At 36.3% G+C, this 19427-nt stretch overlaps 1 protein-coding gene across 2 annotated transcripts in view; it reads left to right on the top strand.

The window, feature by feature from the left end:
- The window catches only part of XPR1 (xenotropic and polytropic retrovirus receptor 1), a 234089-nt gene extending 216141 nt beyond the window's left edge, over positions 1–17948 (top strand). For both annotated transcript variants that reach the window (XM_026509162.4, XM_048224959.2), the window contains 3 exons: positions 2755–2894; positions 8757–8978; positions 12023–17948. In XM_026509162.4, coding sequence (XP_026364947.1) covers positions 2755–2894; positions 8757–8978; positions 12023–12083 — 423 coding nt within the window. In that variant the 3' untranslated portion in view covers positions 12084–17948. The remainder of the gene's footprint in view (positions 1–2754; positions 2895–8756; positions 8979–12022) is intronic.
- Positions 17949–19427: the final 1479 nt, after the last annotated feature.

The following is a 19427-nucleotide window of genomic DNA, read 5'->3' as shown; positions in this document are numbered from 1 at the left end:
GTTATAGCAGTTATCACATTGTATCTGCTTAGGTATCCATATGCCTCACTGCCCAGCATAGTTCCTAGCATATAGTAGACTTAATATTTGTGGAATAACTGAATAAATACTTGACTGAAAAAGCAGTGCTGTGAAAGCACAGAGGAAAGGAAGTCCCTGACTCTCCTTTGATGAATCAGGAAGGCTTCTGTTTTCATTTATTTCAACGAATTTTTGTTAAAGTGCCAATTTAGTCTGAAAATATATGGATTATTTCTTAGGAATTATTTACATAAAAGGATAAGAGAGCCTAAATTAAAAAGTCAATAGACCAAGAGTATCATTATTTAGATAAAGAAATTAAACAATGAACTAGGAATCCTGGCAAGTGAACTCTGATCTCAGATGTCTAGCTACATAACTTTAGGCAATTGTCCTGTAGTGCATTCTCTTCTACTGGATTATCTCTTGATCCTTTCCCAGTTCTAAAATTCTGTGATGAGGAGGAATGTCTAGATTGGGTCACTAATACTTCATACTATGTCAGAATGTCACCAGTACTTCAAAACTGCACTTTGAAAAGTGTGTGAATATGTAATATTCAGTTGGTGAATAGGGAAGGCTGTTTTATTCAAGTGTGAGGACTAAAGATAGATGGTAGGAGAGTGGATACAAAGAATGATATGTAGGGTAACTTCAGATAAGCAAATGAAGACAGGAGGATATTAATTTACACTGACCTTTTTTTTTAACGTAAGCTATAGCAATAATCCCAATGTGCAAATTTAGAATATATGACCAAGGCACTAGACATAGCTTTATAAATCTCATTTGAAAAGAAAATCAGGGGGCATCTCAGTTGTTAGAGTATGCCACTCTTGATCTCAGGGTTGTAGGTTCAAGCCTCACATTGGGTGTAGAAATTACTTTAAAAAACATTTTTTTTTTTAAAGAAAGAAAATCAGTAATGTTAAGTACAAGTCAGAGAGCAGACATGAACTCAGGTAAATGATGGTCCTTTTGTGCTCACCAAATGTTATGCCTTTTTGCTCCTTATATTCTTGCCTTACTGAGCAATATAATACATTTGCTTCTCATGCTGATTGCTTAGATGAATTGTTCATATTTTTATATAAATGTCAATCCATGCCTCCTTTTAAATAGTTCTAACTTACTGGCTTCTATGTAGTGAAATTAGTGAATAGAGTTTTTCATTCAGTTTCCTTATTGCATATTTTCATGACCCTAGGAAATACAGTATATGGTTTCCTAGTTTATAATTTGCAAATTTATAAGAAAAATGTTCTGCTAGATCCCACATCCCATTTAATCTTAAAAAGACAAATATTGGAAAAAAATTCATTCTATTTGAAAAGGGAAAAAAAGCTATTGGTGGAATCCAGTGGAGCTTCATTTAAAAATTAAGAACACAGTTAAATGAATCTTAAAATCAGCTCCTAGGGTTTAACAGTGCATATTGCTGAGCACCACATCCGGATCCAGGAAGTATTTTTGTTATCTCCATATTAAAACTTAATTTTTCTCTGTCTCTTGACCTCATATTAAGTGTATTCCTCCCAAGACTTTCACATTTTTGGTAACATCAGCTCCCACATAGTCAACTGTGGATCATTTTAAAGACTGACTCTTAAAGTAACATGAAATTGCAGTTCTTCACTGAAGCCTAATAATGAGTTCACTAGATGTGAATTTATTCAAAAGCTGCGTGATCACTGTATTGGATGGATGGGGGAAGGGACAGGGAAGTATGTAAATATGTTAAATTCTTCATAAAATTTATCCTAATCAACAGTGGATAACATCTCCAATTCATTAATCAAGATATGGCAATATACACACATTATTTAGAAATATGAAGGATAAATACTAGGAAAGATAGCTACAAATTCTGAAATTATTTCCCTAGAGAATGTGAGAAGAGAAGGTGGCAAGGGGACTGCTCTTTTTTCATTACTAGCCTTCTAACATGACCAGTATTCTTTTGTTAAATTTTGTAAAAAAAATAATAAATGCGATAGTGTAAATACATGGCAGTTCTAGTTTCCAAAAGATGTCACAATGTTTAAATACATATATTTAAAGAGCTGATTATCCAGAGATTAATAACAAACAAATCCATGAATTACAGTTCTAATCTATTGGCAATTTGTGTACTTAAAACTTTTGCTAAAAGTGGATTCCTAAATAGTGGGTATTGGTACCTGAAAGAATTTGAATGCTGTCTTTCCCACGTAAAAATAAAACGTTCCTTAAATTTAACCCATGTTTGTGATATCCAAGCTTCATGTCATTTAATGACCTCGAAAACAAGGTAAAGCTCCTTCAAATGCGGAATAAGGCAATTTGAGAATAAAAGTGCAAATAACACAGTTAATTAATCTGCTAATCTTTTTGCTCTTGAGTATTAGCATATGATGTACACATTAATATATAATCTCAGTCAGATCAAGGATCTCATCTGGTTTATATTTCTGGAGTTTAGAAGAGAGCCTGGCATACAGTATGAGAATAAAATATATTTGTTAAGTGATTAATGAAATTCAATAAAACTTCATTTTGATATTGCACTACTTAAGAAAGAAACTAAATTGGAGAGATCTTTCTAAAATAGAAAATAAAATAAAAGTAAAACCATTTTTCTTCTTTAACCTGTGTTTGTTGATGGGACATATGTGAGTCTTGTTGCTGTGATAGGTGTGCTTATTTGTGAGAAACATAATGGTAAGTGTACTCAATTTGCTTATTATTCCTTAGGCCTATTACTACTGTGCCATCATAGAGGATGTGATTCTGCGCTTTGCTTGGACTGTCCAAATCTCAATTACCTCCATGACATTGTCGCCTCATTCTGGGGACATCATTGCTACTGTCTTTGCTCCCCTTGAGGTTTTCCGGTAAGCAAACTACCAAAAAGTCTATCAAAAAAATTTTTCCCTAGAAGACATCCAGTACTTACAAATTAGAATTTATTAAAACTTAAACTTGAAAGGCTTAAATTTTCCAACTTTTCTCAAACTTCTTATTAGCCTTAGAGTTGGAAAATCCTTCTTGAAGGTCTAAGAGGTTAATTCTTACAAAGTTAAAAGTACTACTAATGATGGCTTAGAAGCTTTTTTTAGAATTGGGCTCCATTAGAAGGGTCATGAGTGGAAATTGGGAGGTAAAAAGTCTTAGAACAGAAATTAAAATAAAAACCTTTTGAGAATCATTATTTGCAATTTGACATTCTGGGATGTTCAGGCAGCTTTTTCACTGGAAACAAAGGAAATGCCAGAGGAATTATGTTTTAAATCTTCCTAAAGACATCAGTGATCTAACAAGATAGCCTAAAATCTAAGTAAAAGCAGGTACCCCAAGGTAAGCAAAGCATTAAAGCTAATTTTGCACTAAAGAAATTTGCCAAACCTAGAGACTTTGAGATTCAGTTGTGATAACAAGTTAAAGTTTGTTTGACCTCATATCATAGCTTGAAAATATATAAAACAAAAGTTGATGTTGCTAAAATGTAGAAGTAAATAAATTTACAATTTTAGAGAAAGATTTTAACATACTTTTCTCAGTAATAAACAGAGTCCAGTTAACCAGCTTGACCTCATTGACATATATGGAGCACTGCATTCAACAACTAAATACACATTCTTTTATTTGCATGTAGAACGTTTACCAAAATTAATCACATGCTGGACCGTAAAGTAAGTTTCAACAAATTTCAGAGGATTAAAATCAAAAAAAGATAATCTGAGAATCCTCAAATGTTTAGAAATCAAGCAGTATATGTCTAAATAACCCATGGGTCAAAGTTGAAATCGTAATGGAAATTTTAAAATATTTTGAACATAATGAAACTGATAATGTGACAAAAGAAAATGCAGGTTAAAGCCATGCTTAGAGGGCAATATATAGCTTTAAATGTATACATTGGAAAAATAAACAGCTTCAAAAAAATTTTAAAACAGCAAATCAAATCCAAATGAAAGTAGAAAGAAGGAAATATAAAGAACAGAGATTAGTGGAATAGAAAACATAAAGTAGAGAAAATTAACATGCCAAAGTAAGTTCTTTTAAAGTGAATAAAATTGATAAAATGTCTAAATATGACCGATGGAGCAAAAAAGAAAAGCACAAGTTACAAATAACAAAGATCCTCAAGATATTCTTTTAGAAGTGTAATATGAGGGGTGCCTGGGTAGCTCAGTCAGTTAAGCATCTGACTCTTGATTTCAGCTCAGGTCATGATCTTGGGGTTTTGAGATCGAGCCCTGCATCTGGCTCCATGCTAGTCATGGAGCTTGCTTAAGATTTTCTCTGTCTCCCTCTCTCTCTACCCCTTCCTCTTCTCCCCCTTCCCCTTCTCTTAAAAAAAAAAAAAAAAGGAATAGAATGATATTATGAGCAACTTTATGCCAATAAAATAAAAAATTTAGATGGAATGGACAAATTCCTTGAAAAGCACTGTTTATTAAAACCAATAAAGAGATAGATATTAAGGAGGGCAACATGATGAGCACTGGGTATCATGTAAGACTGGTGAATCACTGAACTCTACCTCTGAAACTGATAATACACTATATGTTAATTAATTGAATTTAAATAAAAATAAATAAAACCAATAAAGAAGAAATCGATAATCCGATAGGTTTTTATCTATTAAAGAAATTATATTCATATTAAAATCCTTCTCACAAGGGGGGGTGCCTGGGTGGCTCAGTAAGTTAAGCATCCAACTTGATTTCAGCTCAGGGTCATAACCTCAAGATCATGAGGTGAAGCCCACATCGGCTGTGTGCTCAGCAAGGGGTCTGCTTGAGATTCTCTCCCTTTCCCTCTGCCCCCCCCAACATGTGCATGCATGCACGTTTTCTCTCTCTCTCTCTCTCTCTCTAAAATAAATAAATATTTTTTAAAAAATCCTTCTCACAAGGAAAACTGTAGGCCCAGGGAATTCCTCCAAATATATGAGGAGGAAATATCAGTTGTACGTAAAACTCTTCCAGAGGAGAGAGGCAATTAAAGGAACACTTCCCAGTTCATTTTATGCAACCAGTGTGGCTTTGATATCTAAAACTACGAGGACATTCCAGGAAAGACCAACCAGTCTGCCTCATATAGAGAAATGCAAAACTCCTGACAAAAATATTAGCTAATGAATCCAACAACATATAAAAAGCATAATACATGACAGCCAAGTTAGTTTCATTCTAGGAATGTGAGATTTAATATTCAAAAATCATTTAACATTTAAAAATTAATCTGTGTTAATTCACCACATTAATAGAATAAAGGGGGAAAATCCTTCATGTGTGTAGAAAACACCATTGAGAAAAGTCAGTACATGTACAAAAAAATAAGATCATATATAATGGTAAAACACTGTAAGCTCTCCCGTGAGATCAGGAATGAGATTATTATGCATGTTGTCACTTCATTTTAACATCATGCTGCAAGTATAGCTAGTGTAGTGGAGGGTGGGGAGGAGACAGTGTAAGAAGTAGAAAGGAGGGGCACCTGGGTGGCGAAGTCTGTTAAGCGTCCAACTCTTGGTTTCAGTTTAGGTTATGATCTCAGAGTTGAGAGATCAAGCCCTGTGCTGGACTCTGAGCACAATCTGCTTGAGATTCTTTCTCCCTCTCCTTCTGCCCCTCACCCCAGCTTCCTTGCATGCACGCTCTCTCTCTCTCTCTCTCAAATAAATCTTTAAAAAAAAAAAAGAATTAGGAAAAACTAAAACTAATTATTCGTCCGTGACATGATTGTATATGCAGAAAATTCAAAAGAATTTACAAATATGCTATTAGAATAAATGTACTGTGTCCCTGAATAAAAGGTCAATATAAATAAAAATTTAATGTTCTAAAAAACAGTCCCAAATAACTAGAAAATGAAATCTTAAAAAAACACACCATTTTGAATAGCATCAGAATATATCATATACCTAGGAATAAATTTAATGAATGATTATGTGTACAAAAATTGACAAGCCAGTTCTATAATTTATATGGAAACAGGATGAAGAATAGCCAATACTGGGAGTGCCTGGGTGACACAGTCGGTTGAGCGTCCAACTCTTGGTTTTGGCTCAGGTTTGATCTTATGGTTGTGAGATCGAACCCTGCCTTGGGCTTTGTGCTCAGTGTGGAGTCTGCTTGGGTTTCTTTCTCCCTCTCCCTCTGTCCCCCCACCCCCCGCTGACTTGCGCTCTCTCTAAAAATAAATGAATAAAATCTTTAAAAAAAAATAGAATAGCCAAGACTATGCTGAAAAGAAAAAAGTTAAAGGACTTATACTCTCAAATATCAAGACTTACTATATAGCTACAGTGATCAAGACAGTGCCTGGTATTAGTGAAAGAATAGACAAGTAGTCCACTGGAACAGAATAGGGAGTCCAGAAACAGACCCACACACACACTGACACTACCTGGTTTATGACAAAGGTGGTTAAATAACGGTGTAGAAAAAGAGGTTCTTTAATAAATGATATTGAGCCAACTGGATATTCGTATGGGGAGAAGAAAGTGAATCTTGACTCTTACTGTATACTGCATACACAATCAATTCCAGGTGGATTGCAGAACTAAATATGAAAGGTAAATTAATAAATAAACTCTCTAGAGCATAGGAGGGCACTATGAAGGCAGCTTTCAGTGTGTGATAACACTACATTTTTTATTTCTGAGTGGTAATTACACAGTGTGGTCACTTTATAATAATCAAGTTGCCCACTTAATGATTTGCACAATTTTGTATATCTGTGTAATACTTTAAATGCTTATTTAAAAAAAAGCAGCCTAAAAGAAAGGATTGTCAAAGAAGTGGCAGTTAGGTTGACTGCTGACTTCTCAACAGTAACAATGAAAATCAGAAGTCATTAAAATGATATTTTCAGTGTGCTGAAAGAAAATAACAGTCTACCTAGAACTCTTTCTCCATGGAAAATATCTTTCACAAATGAAAATGAACTAAAGATATTTTCAGACATGTTCATAGCATTCCTCTGAGTCAGGATGGGCACACCTCTCACAATAGTCTTATAAAATAAGATACAACCTGTAAACATTAAGATAAACTTGAAAGATCAAGGTTGAATCTGGAAATAGTATACTTGTTGCTCTTAGTGCCCTTTCCCAATCATGTGCCAACCCTCTTCTTCACTTTCCCAAATGTCTAGGTAGGACCTGAGACTCTTCATCACTACAAGACCTACTCCCCTCCCACTTCTCTCTCTTCCACATACGATGCTGCTTTATGAATTAAAAAAAAATTTTTTTCTCATAAAGAAAAAAATTCACTTTTTAAATTCTTTTTTTTTTTTTTAAGATTTTATTTATTTATTTGACAGAGAGAGACACAGCCAGTGAGAGAGGGAACACAAGCAGGGGGAGTGGGAGAGGAAGAAGCAGGCTTCCAGTGGAGGAGCCTGATGCGGGGCTCGATCCCAGAACGCCAGGATCACGCCCTGAGCCAAAGGCAGACAACTGAGCCACCCAGGCTCCCCCAGTTCTTAAATTCTTGATTATTTCATTTCTCCTTTAAAAATTATTGGCTTATGGGGCGCCTGGGTAGCGCAGTCGTTAAAGCGTCTGCCTTCGGCTCAGGGCGTGATCCCGGCGTTCCGGGATCGAGTCCCACATCGGGCTCCTCTGCTGGGAGCCTGCTTCTTCCTCTCTCACTCGCCTGCTGTGTTCCCTCTCTCACTGGCTGTCTCTCTGTCACATAAATAAATAAAATCTTAAAAAAATAAAAATAAAAATAAAAATAAAAATTATTGGCTTAATAGTAGAATCAGATGTTCTATCATCCATAAAAAACAAAAGCAAAAAGCCTCCTTTGAATCTACTTTCCTCCTCCAACTCTTCCCCGTTTCTGTCTCCTTTACAGCAGAATTCTTCAAAAGATGTCTGTACTTGGTATCTCCACTGTCTCACTCCTCCCCATTCTCCCTTTAATTCAACTCAAATCTTTTTCCCCAATACTCAAACTAAATTGCTTTTGTTAATAATCTACGATAACAACAGTAATAATAACAATAATAGCAGACACTTATGTATTGCCCACTATGTGCCTGGCACTGTTCTGAGCTCTTTACCTGTATTAACTTATGAATCCTCACAATAATGTTATGAGGTAGATACTATTAACTATCCCATTTTGCTGACGCCACTGAAGTCTAGGTTAAGTAACTCCTCCAAGGTCGTTACACCTAGTAAATGGTGGAGTCATGATTTGAATCTAGACGGTCTTTCAGAATCTGTGTTCTGCCTCTCCGTTTTGCCAAATCCAGCAGTCATTCTCTGTACCTACCTTACTTTACCTCTCAGAAAAGCACTTTTTTCACTTCATTTCTCAGAAGCTGTACCCTTCCATCTTCCTAGCTATTCCTTCTCAATTCCTTCACTGGTTCTTCCTCCTCTTCGCAGATGGTAAATGTTGGAGTGTTCCAGCGTTTAAACCCCTGCCCACTTCTTTCTTCCACTTCTATTATTCCTAACCCCATGACTTGTGCAGTTCTCCAGCCCTAGACTCTCCCTAGAACTGCAGACACATATCCATCTAGCCAGTGGAATTTCCCCCTTTGCCTAGGCCATTCTAGTTCCCTCCCACCCACCACCACACCATGGTTTCCTGTTTTAATATTCTAACCCTTCATTCCTTGTTTTTATTTCATGAGTGGAAACTTGATATACGGGGAGAGTTACAGTTTCCAATAGGAAGTTCAGATTTTATAAATAAAATCCCTACTTACTCCATTTTGCTAAGGCGATTTGTGTGGAACTTCTTCCGCCTGGAGAATGAACATCTGAATAACTGTGGTGAATTCCGTGCCGTGCGGGACATCTCTGTGGCCCCTCTGAATGCGGATGACCAGACACTCCTAGAACAGATGATGGACCAGGATGACGGGGTACGAAACCGCCAGAAGAACCGGCCGTGGAAGTACAGCCAGAGCATATCCCTGCGCCGGCCTCGCCTCGCTTCTCAGTATGTATGGAGACTTTTCAGAGTCGAATTTCCTTCAGGTGTTGGCACTGGTTAACATTTAAGCTAAGAAGGTATCAGGTTGAGCCACATGAAATTGCTGGCATTCAGCCGTTTTTCACCTACGAAAAACAGCAATAGCAGCAATTTTATACACTCCAACCTATAGAATGTCTTAACAAATAGAGTAAAATGTCATTAATACATTAATTAACGCATTAATGCTATGACTTTGACATTAAAAGTACACCGGGGAAAATTTGTTGGAGAATATTTCCTTGACTCTTCAGCATGTTTTGTATACAGATAATTTTCAAGTTATAAACTTTAGGAATCCTGGCTCTGCCACTTGGCCCCTATGTAACTTTGACCAAATTACCTAATATCTCTATATTGCCTTTCATCTTAAAATTGAAATTAATATGATCCCTGCTTATAGAGTGGTTGTGACATGGGATTTAGACCAGTTTCCTCACAGAAAGAGTTCTTATATATAGTTTATGTAAATATAAGTTATTATTATAATTTTCTTACCAAAATGCCCACAACAGTATTTTTATAAGTCATTAATTTTGTATGATCCTAAAAAGAACAATAAATGTAGAATATATTGTGGCTGCATTTGGAACTTAGAGACAGATTTCACAGTGGATTGGAATGATGGGGAGACTTAAGTTGAGTGTGGGCAGTTGTCTAAAGGATAAAAGAGTGCTTGACTAGACCAGAGGCACAGTAAAGACATAGAGGCAGAAGGAAAGCCATGTGACTAGAACTATAATAAAAAAAAAAAATTTAGCTGAATAGATGAAGTATGATTGCAAAAGTCTGGAAAATACAAGCTTGATCATAACAGGCAGGAAGGATTCAAAGAATGTTTTTCTTTTTTTTTTTTTTTTTCCGGAGAATGTTTTTTCATGGAAGAATGACATGAAAGTAGTATTTTCCTAAGTTTTAATGGCACTGTGCAAGATACATTGGGGAATGGAACACTAAAGTCCAGAAGACCAACTAGAAGTCCACCGTGGTATTCAGAAGTATCAGACATTGAGGACTTGGGTTAGGATGCTTTACAATAGGACTAAAAATAATATGAGGAGATGTTTTAAAGGAAGTAAAAAATAGGAGGTGGTAATAGTAGCGCATAGGTATAGGAGAGCAGAGTAGAAATTGCCCAAGGTTCAAACAGAATTTGGAAGTTCTGTGAAGAGGACAAGGTAGAGAAAAGAAAAGCAGAAAAACAGCTAAGCCTGAGGAAACACAAGCAGGAGAAAAAAGAATAAACAAAAGGAGCAGGAAAGGAATGGCCAGGGAGGTCTTTGGGAAGAACATCAAAGCAAATCATGAGACTATTGTAGTAAAGAAGCAGAGTTTGAAGAAGCCAAGGAGGTGGGTGCGAGGGATGGTGGGGTCAGCAAGTGCCACAAAGGACTGGAGGACTGCAGATGGTTGTCTCATTGAGCTGCTAAATGTGAATGTGTTATCCTTGTTAGTCACCAGCAGAGGGCAGTCTAAACATACACTATTTCTGCTTCAGAAATAGGGAGGTTCTTGGCACTAGATTATTACATTCAATTTCAGGTGTTAAGTGGAAAAACACTGAGATACAAGATTGCAACTGGAGGAAGATGTTTAGAACAATGGAACAGGTTATGTGCAATGGAGAGAGCAGGAAATCTAAAATAAGAAGTTCTGAATTTGAGTACTGACTCTGTGACTCCCGCAGCCTTTAGCACATCCTTTACCTTTTTGAATGTCGGTTTCTACCTCTGTCAAGTGGGAATAATAATACCTACTTCACAATCATAGGGCTTATGAATTGCAGATTATTTTAACATTATCAAATCCCATTTTTCATCTAGTACAGGAATCTCTTCTGCCTCCTGATTAGATAGATGGTCATCTTGCGCTGACTGACAATTGTCAGTGATAATGAAGTTTATAACTAGATGGGGCACCTGATTTTACTGTTGGATGGTTATCATGGTGGCTAGCTTATGTTAGGCTGAAGTATGCTTCACTGTAACTTTAACCAGTTGATACTAGTCAGGCTCTCATAACCTAGTCTCCTCCCTCTTCTCTGTCATACCCTGTCAGCTTTTTGAAGATAGCTGTCATGCCTCTATGTAGGTCTTATCTTCTGCTGATTTACTCACCTAGTTTCATGTGTACCTTAAATGGCAGTATTTCTATCCATGCTCGTCATAATTCCTTATATTTGTCTCATACTTTACTGATGCTTTTTATATACATTTTCTCACTTGATAGTGACACTGTCTCCATGAGGTAAGAGTACTATTATGTGAAATGGGTATTATTCCTGCTTTATAGAGATGAAAATTAACACTCAAAAAGGTACATCTTACAAAGTCAGTACTTAAACTCAGACCTTCTTTTTTTTTACTCAAGTAAATTAGCATACAGTGTTTTATTAGTTTCAGGTGTACAATATGATTCAACATTTCTATCCATTACTCAGCATTCATCATAATAAGTTACTCTTATTTCCCCCCATCCTCCCACCCATGTCCCCTCTGGCAATCAGCAGTTTGTTCTCTGTATGTAAGAGTCTGGTTTTTGGGGGGGTTTTTTTGAGGGGCGGTCTCCTTTTTTTTTTTCCTTTGTTTGTTCACTTGTTTTATTTCTTAAATTCCACATGTGAGTGAAATCATATGGTATCTGTCTTTTTCTGACTTATTTTACTTAGCATTATACACTCTTAAGTCCATCCATGTTGCAAATGGCAAGATTTCATTATGTTTTATGGCTGATCAAACTCGGATCTTTTTCTAGGTTGCTTCTCTCTCTGCTACACATGATCGGCCATTTTTCTTGTTACCTTCCTCTGGTTGCAGTTTAGTTTCTTAATGTTTTTCCAGTAATACCCAAAATTGAGGATGATACTCCAGGAGTAGTCCATCGGATATAGTATATAGTGCCCACTTACGATGTATTTTTAATGGTGATAAGATGGGAAATGTATCTAATACCATGAACATGTTTGTATTTTAATAATGGACTAAATGCTTTTTTTCCTCTTATTCCATTAGATCCAAGGCTCGTGACACTAAGGTATTGATAGAAGACACAGATGATGAAGCTAACACTTGAATCCTCTGAAGTCTAGATTAACATCTTTGGTTTTCCTACTCTGCAATTCTTTCCTCGACCAACGCAACCTCTAGTACCTTTCCAGCCGAAAACAGGAGAAAACACATAACACATTTTCCGAGCTCTTCCAGATCGGATCCTATGGACTCCAAACAAGCTCACTGTGTTTCTTTTCTTTTCTTCTGGTTTAATTTTCATTTTTTCTATTTTTAAAACAAATATTTACTTCATTTTGCCAATCAGAGGACATTTTAAGGAACAAAAACATAGTATCTTATGGATTGTTTACAATCACAAGGACACAGATACCTATCAGGATGAAGAACAGGCATTGCAAGGACCCTCTGATGGGACGGTACCGAGATACCTCGGCTTCCGCTGGGCCCGGTTTTGACTGGTTGAAACCGGACATTGATTTTTAAATTTTTTGTCAGTTTATGTGGAGAATTTTTTCCTTTCCTTCACACCCAGCGCAAAAGCACTGGCCGCACTTGCAGGGAAAGTGCAACTTAGAGCAGTACCTTCATTCACGAAGCTACTTTTTAATTTGATGTAACTTTTCTTATTTTGGGGAGGGTTGCTGGGTGGGTGGGAAATATGATGTATTTGTTGCATATAGTTTTCTCATTATTTATGAAACTTAACCATAAAAGAATGCTATAACTCCTGTGCAATGAAGGTGGTAACAGTGAAAGAAGACAGGGGAAACTAATGTCGGACAGCGTTTGAGGGTTTAGTCCACAATACCTCTTTCATGAGACAACTTGCACCAGTTTGACTTTTTCTTTCTTTCTTTTTTTTTTTTTTTAATTTTAAGCCAAAGTTTTATTATTGAATTTTTAAGTTGCTGCTGCTTTAGAATCCTGAGCATGTCTTTCATAACAAAGCATCTATACACTTCCACATAACCGGTTGAAATTTTTTTTGAGTTCTGATACTTTTCGTTTTTTAAGGAACAAATGTGGAATATGTTTGCCCATACTCCCACCATAACAACTGAAGTTATGCCTTATTAAGCTTCAGCATTTAGGGTAATTGAAATGTAACCTTTACTGACGCTGAATGAGAAGATAAAGCTATTTCAGAGACTCCTTACACCCTTATTGGATAGTTTTTCTTTTGGATTCACTTGCTTTAGCCAGAATTTGATCAAATTAAAAGTCTGTCTTGGGGAAACCATATTTTTGAGAGCAAAGAACAAATTATCCTTCTTCTGTCACATTACATGAATAAAACAAACCTTGGCAGTCATTTCTCCCAGCAGTTTTAAAGGATAAACATTGGATTTCATGCCCTCCTTTGAGAAAACCTGCTTTTAAGATTTTTGGGGTCTAAACTTGGTCATAAACCAAAGGTATATTTCTTAGACATTTCAGACTCTCATGATCTGTGCACAATGCCCATTTTTACTTCTTTAATTTCTTTCCTGTGTTTCTAAGTCATCCAAATAAGCCCCAAAACCTTAAAGGATTTTGCTTCCTTGAATGTGGTTGGCATTAAATCGAGCATTTCATTATCTAACAAAATTAATGTAAATACCAGGAAAAAGTGAAGTATGTTTTAATCCTCCCTTCCCCCCAGATCCAGATGAAGATTCCAGCATGAACATCAGTGGATGCATGAAAGTAAATTACTTCAGTCGTTTTCAGGTTAATCGTAGGCAAAGAGATACATGAATGGAAGGGCAGCTATAATTATTACTTACTTAGTCTTGAAAATATGTGGTTACTGCCCCTTATAGTACCCCCTTGGTCAGCCACTCTTCTGCTGCGTGTTGCAAGTCTTCACTCATACCTGTCGTGATTCCCGTAGATTGTATTAAAGTTACTGTTACTACCAAAATTCTATCAATTAACTGACAAATAGTTCATCTTTAAAGGAGTTTATTCCATTTTTATTCTGACAAGCTTCCAAAGTTTTTTTCCCTTTCCAAATTGAGATTTTTTTTTTGAAAAATCATACAAATTTTTGGCTTTTGTTGTTTTTTTATGTTTTGCCAAGCATGTTCCTTGGCCCAAAACTGAAGAGGAAAAGTTTAATTACTGTTTTTTTAGTTTAAATAAATTAAATCATTTATAATAATCAGTGGTAACAATTTAGTGACCCTTAATAGAATGCATTATTTATACTTGGGATTTTTTTTTCTAACTATATTGTTTTTGTACTTCAAAACTATGGGGGAAATATCACTGGTCTGTCAAGAAATAACAGTAATTACTGAGTTAGAGAAGTCCAGTGGACCAGTCATTTCTTGTACAAATAAAACTGGTGGTACTAATGTGTATCCAGAGCAATTTGAATTGTCAACTTCATTTTCTATTAGTAACACTGTATAATGACACACATAAAATCTTACAGTTGACTTCTGGTATTTGAACTCCCCAGTGTTTTGCTTTCAGTGTATGCTATAGCCAATTTGATCTTTCTTCAACTGTTATTATTCTAGGCCCTAATCAGTATTATTTTTTCATAAATAATGCAATGTTAGAATTTGTTCCTTTTCTGATGTGTTTGTCCTGTTAGCATAGTCTACTCAAGAATGATAAGGCTTATGTAGCTTTCAGCTTACTATGGCAGATGCTCACATAAGTATTTAAATACACAGCTTTATGTGCCTTGTAAAGCTGTAAAGAGAAAAGAGGATTTTTCCTCATCAAGGGGAAGCAGTTTGGGAGACAGAGTATACATTTAAATTTTCTTCCTTGAAAAAAAGGCAATGTGAATTTTTCTCTTCTAAGTTTTAAATGCCCTAGCAGTTGCCAATGCTGTGTCCTACCTAATATTTTATTGGAGATATCTGTACACTGAAACTCTCAGAACTCTTAGGAAATTAATATCAGAGAGTCATTTTAAAGGAACAGCAATCTGACCAAAGGTAAAACTTTATCCGATTTTAGGTTTAGAAATTCTAGTCTTATTTTATTTGAGAATCAGTTTATATCATCAGTTTAAATACTCCCCAAAGGAATGAAAAGAAAGTATTAAATGAATAAAGTTCATTGATGAGTGTAGAGAAATCAGAAGACAAAGAAAAATGGCTTATTTTCTACTCACAAATATGCACCTGTCCTTAAGGCTGCCTATACCATTAGAATGGAATCGTTGATAATTTCATATCATACAGAGAAACAATAAAATGATCAAATTTAACTCATCATTAATTAGGTTATAATGGTAATTTTTAAGATTGGAAAGAAGTTGAAAACACATATGCAACTTTCTTTTCCAATGTCTCTCATTTTTCTCCTTAAAAAGTTGCTTAACTTCAGAGTCAGAAGCAATGATGTGAGAGAGTGCCAGTCTCCTCATCAGTAACCTCTATGGACCCTTAAAGAGAGGAAAATGGGGCATAGCCCCCAGGATCTGCAACTCCCCAAAATTTTCATCATGAGAGTTTTAAGATTTTAATAGATTTTGCTAGTAGGTTGTTGATATATGGTATCCTTCCTCTACGGTTCGACGAAAGTACATTCATGATAACTACAGAAAGCAGTTCATCCTTTCTTAAGAGGTGAACTAAGGCATGTTAAGAATAATTTAAAAAAAAAAAACAACCAAGTAACCTATTACTGAGTTGTACAGGCATCAGCTTAACAGGCATTTAGGTGAAGAAAAATAAAATGATTGTGGAGATAGCAGAGAAGAGTGGGAAGGTGTTGGATTGTGGCAGCAAGAAGCAGGGTGGTTAAAAAGTGTGTGAAATTGGTGGTATTGGTCATGCCTCGCTGTCTCTCCTTCAGTGGTTATGTTCTTAGTAGAGACCTGCCTTTATTTTCCCGTCGTCTTTTTTTTCATTATTTGCATTATTCAGGAAATAATACCCAAATGCAATTTCCTAAACAATGACTAGAAAACTTCTTAATCTAAGGAAACTAATTTAGAAAATAACCATATCCATGACATTATTTTATTTAAAAATTTAAAATTCTCTGAAGTGATTGTACTGTTTGGTAAACAAATTTCAGAATACAGTCCTCTTTAATTTGCATGAAATTTGCCTGTCTCAGAAAATAAGTACTTCTTGCTATATAACATATTTAAATTTTTTAAATTAAGATTGCTTCTCAGATTTAAAAAAATCATGTTGAATCTATGGCTTTTTCAACTACAAAATTGCCACACTTTTCTCAAATCTAATTTTAAAAGCCAGCATCATTACATATAAGATCTATAGTCACTAGGTTAAGACAATACAAGTTATGGTAGAACTTCAGAAAAAGGTGAAGAATAAATCAGATTTATCAGCTTAGCTCATTTTACGATGCATCTAACTTTTATTTCTTGCTTATGAGGATTAGGAGAGTTAAAATGAGATTTTACAAATTACTTAAACACATTTCTACATTTCAGGTATCAGTCTCGATAGTAAGTCTTAAAAGCTAACTTACTGCATTATATTTTCAATCTGTACAATGTCAGAACACAGTGATAATGTGGGATAGAATTGATTATATTAGAGCATAAGAAATTTGTAATGGTCACCTTACCAGTAATTTTACTGGCATTAAACCATACTTTACTCACCACATGAAAAAGTAAAATCATCTCATTAGATTGGAAAGAGCTTAATTTAAGCAATATGAGAAGTTTGCCTGGGAATGGAGATTGATTGGTACACTTCATAATGGCCTTTCTTGTATCAATTCGCAAAACTCTGATGCTGAGTTGCCCCTTAAAAACAACCTTCCATAATGTATTTGCTTACTTATGGTGGAAGAGGAAGTGAGAGGGACAAGATGAGAGTTTCCCCTGGAGTGAAAAGAATCATTATACTAATTTTCATCTAAAATATGTTTCCCTGTAGCAGACCTTTGGTTTATTTTATTAGTATATCAAGGCCACCTTCAGTTTTTTTATGGTGCCATCAACTTAAGGAGGACAATCAAATAACCAATTGTTTGCCTTGGATTCACTGTGTCTGCTAATTACAGTCTCATCTTGTATACCTTCAAAACCAGTTACTTGACTAAACTTCCGCCATATTACCTTAGTTCTTCCTATGCCCTTTCCTCTGTACCACCACAAATCAGAGGGAAGACTTACTACCAGAAAGGTGTGGACTTATAAGAAAGAGCAAGGATTCCATCTCACTACCCAAACTTCCTGAAGTTCCTACCCAGAATTCCCTGATTGTCCTGTAACAACACCAGCATGGTGGGAATAGGGTGAAAGATTGTGGGGAATCCTGAAAGAACCCTGTAATTGAACATGACATTGTCATTCTTTTGAAGTGTAAAGTGCAATTGTGAGCCACTCACATTTGCAAAAAGAGCAGAATTCAAGCTTTATCACATTGTTGATTAATTTCTTGCTATATTCTGGATTAGCACAGAAGCTTGTATCAATGAAGACTATTTAGGAGGGGAATAGGGTGTAAAATGTATCTGTCTTTTCAAACCCTCTCCCTCTACTCATGTTTCCTTCGCCCCCTACCACATTGTGTTCGTCGAATGATACTATTCTATTAAACCCTGAGCTATAGTTGTCTAAAGTAACTATGGAATGTGATTAGTCCTCTGTGGGTGCTTCTTTCGCTCTTTTTTCTCCCTTGCTTTCTTTCTTACTCTCTCCACTCTGGTAAATGGAAAAGGTGACGTCAAAGAATTGATGCTTGCTTGGACTCATGTTGTATCTGTGACTATGCTATTAGCTGTCTCCTTTTTCCTTCTTATATGGGTAGAATTCTTACAATATGTGGAGTTCCCTTCTTGATAAGTAGGTTAAATGCACAATGTGGTACTGTTTTATAGTTTCTAGATGGTTGTATAAAGCAAAAAGTTAATGTGGTTATGTGTTTTTAAAAGAAAATAAGTGATTGGTTACAAACTGTCCTTTTTTCATTATTACAAGCTCTGTTTTCCAACAGTTTTCTGACTCCTTTGTCATTGGCAAATGGCTTGTGTGATTGCATGTTTTTCTCTCCAGGTTTCTTGGATTCCTGAACATGATTCTTCTTAAGACTAATGTGTATAAGAGTTTAGGGCAAACATATTTCAAGAATGAAACATTTTTTAACTTTAACTAAATTAAAAAATAATCTTAAATGGCCTTTTGTCTTTAGGTAGTATTAGGCATCTAATGGATTGATACAACAGCTCTTTTTTTGTACTGACAGAGTCTCAAGTATTAGATGAAATGGTATGTCTAGTTGTATTTTGGAGAGCTGGACTCCTGTTATCACGACATATCCGTGTAGAGAGGAGATAGTAGCTATAGGGCGTTGAGATTGGATGGCTTTTTTAAGTGTCACTGATGCCTACAGAAGGATGATGAACACTGAGGGCAAGTTCAGGCAATTGGAAGCCAGATGTGGAAACAGAGGGCCTCTTTAGTTGCATACAGCATTCTCATTTCCTACAGTAGGAGACAAAGGGAAAGGAGAAAGAATGAAGACCGAGGCAGGACTTAATAGCGTAGCAGAATTTCAAAGACAGGCAACCAAGACAGGCCATTATGCAAGGTCAGGGTCCTCGCTGGGAAAATTGGGCACATCAGATGCAAGATCTAGTTGGATTCCCTCCCCCCAAAAGATTTTAACTCCACAAGCCCCTGGGAAGTCTGAGTCTATAGACCTATTTCCCCATAATCCTCACTAGCACTCCCCATCCCTACTCCATGATGGGAGACTTTAAAGAGGCTTCTCTTGTGCAGAACAACACATGCGCCACTCAGGATCCTCATAACTCAGCTGGGGACATGCTGGGCCAGCTAAGGGAAAATAGACTATACACTAAAGGAACCATATGAAAGTATACAGGTACTGATAGTTGGACTCCGAGATCCTGAAGATGCTTGAAGAAAGGAGCCAGAATATAAAATTGAATAGAGTTTTTGACACGGAAGTGCTCCCCAAGATACAGAATTTAATTCCCTAGCAAAGATCCCGGGGGTTGGTGCAAACTTCTAGCGTGGCTTCTAGAAACAGAAAAAGTGATGGCCCATGTTGAGTGGAGTTAAAATTCCAGAACTGCATTGGCACACCATGAAGGATGGAGCTAAAAGTCTCAGGGAAGCGGGCATGCTGGATGTACTATGGCTGGAAGGCCAAGAGGACACACCATGGACAAAGGTCCTGAGAAAGACACTGTTCAGAGGTGCACTAGCATCACTAAAAATTCAGAGGTGACGTCTATAAAGACACCACTACAGAACAATGTTGGCTGATAGCAACGGAGATAATAGGACTCTGAAATACAGAGCCAGGTGGCAACATAAAACCATCCAAAGCCAGGAAGTCACGATTACTGTCCTGACTGCAGCCAAGAGGGTCAGAACCACAGAATTATGAGAATAATTCCTACAACAGTGTCCCTAGAGACAAAATAGATGGGCAGTCACCCAACT

Source organism: Ursus arctos, unplaced genomic scaffold, assembly GCF_023065955.2.
Source record: "Ursus arctos isolate Adak ecotype North America unplaced genomic scaffold, UrsArc2.0 scaffold_2, whole genome shotgun sequence".
Lineage (NCBI taxonomy): Eukaryota > Metazoa > Chordata > Mammalia > Carnivora > Ursidae > Ursus > Ursus arctos.
Note: the sequence above shows the minus strand (reverse complement) of the source record. Positions and strands in the feature narration are given on the sequence as shown.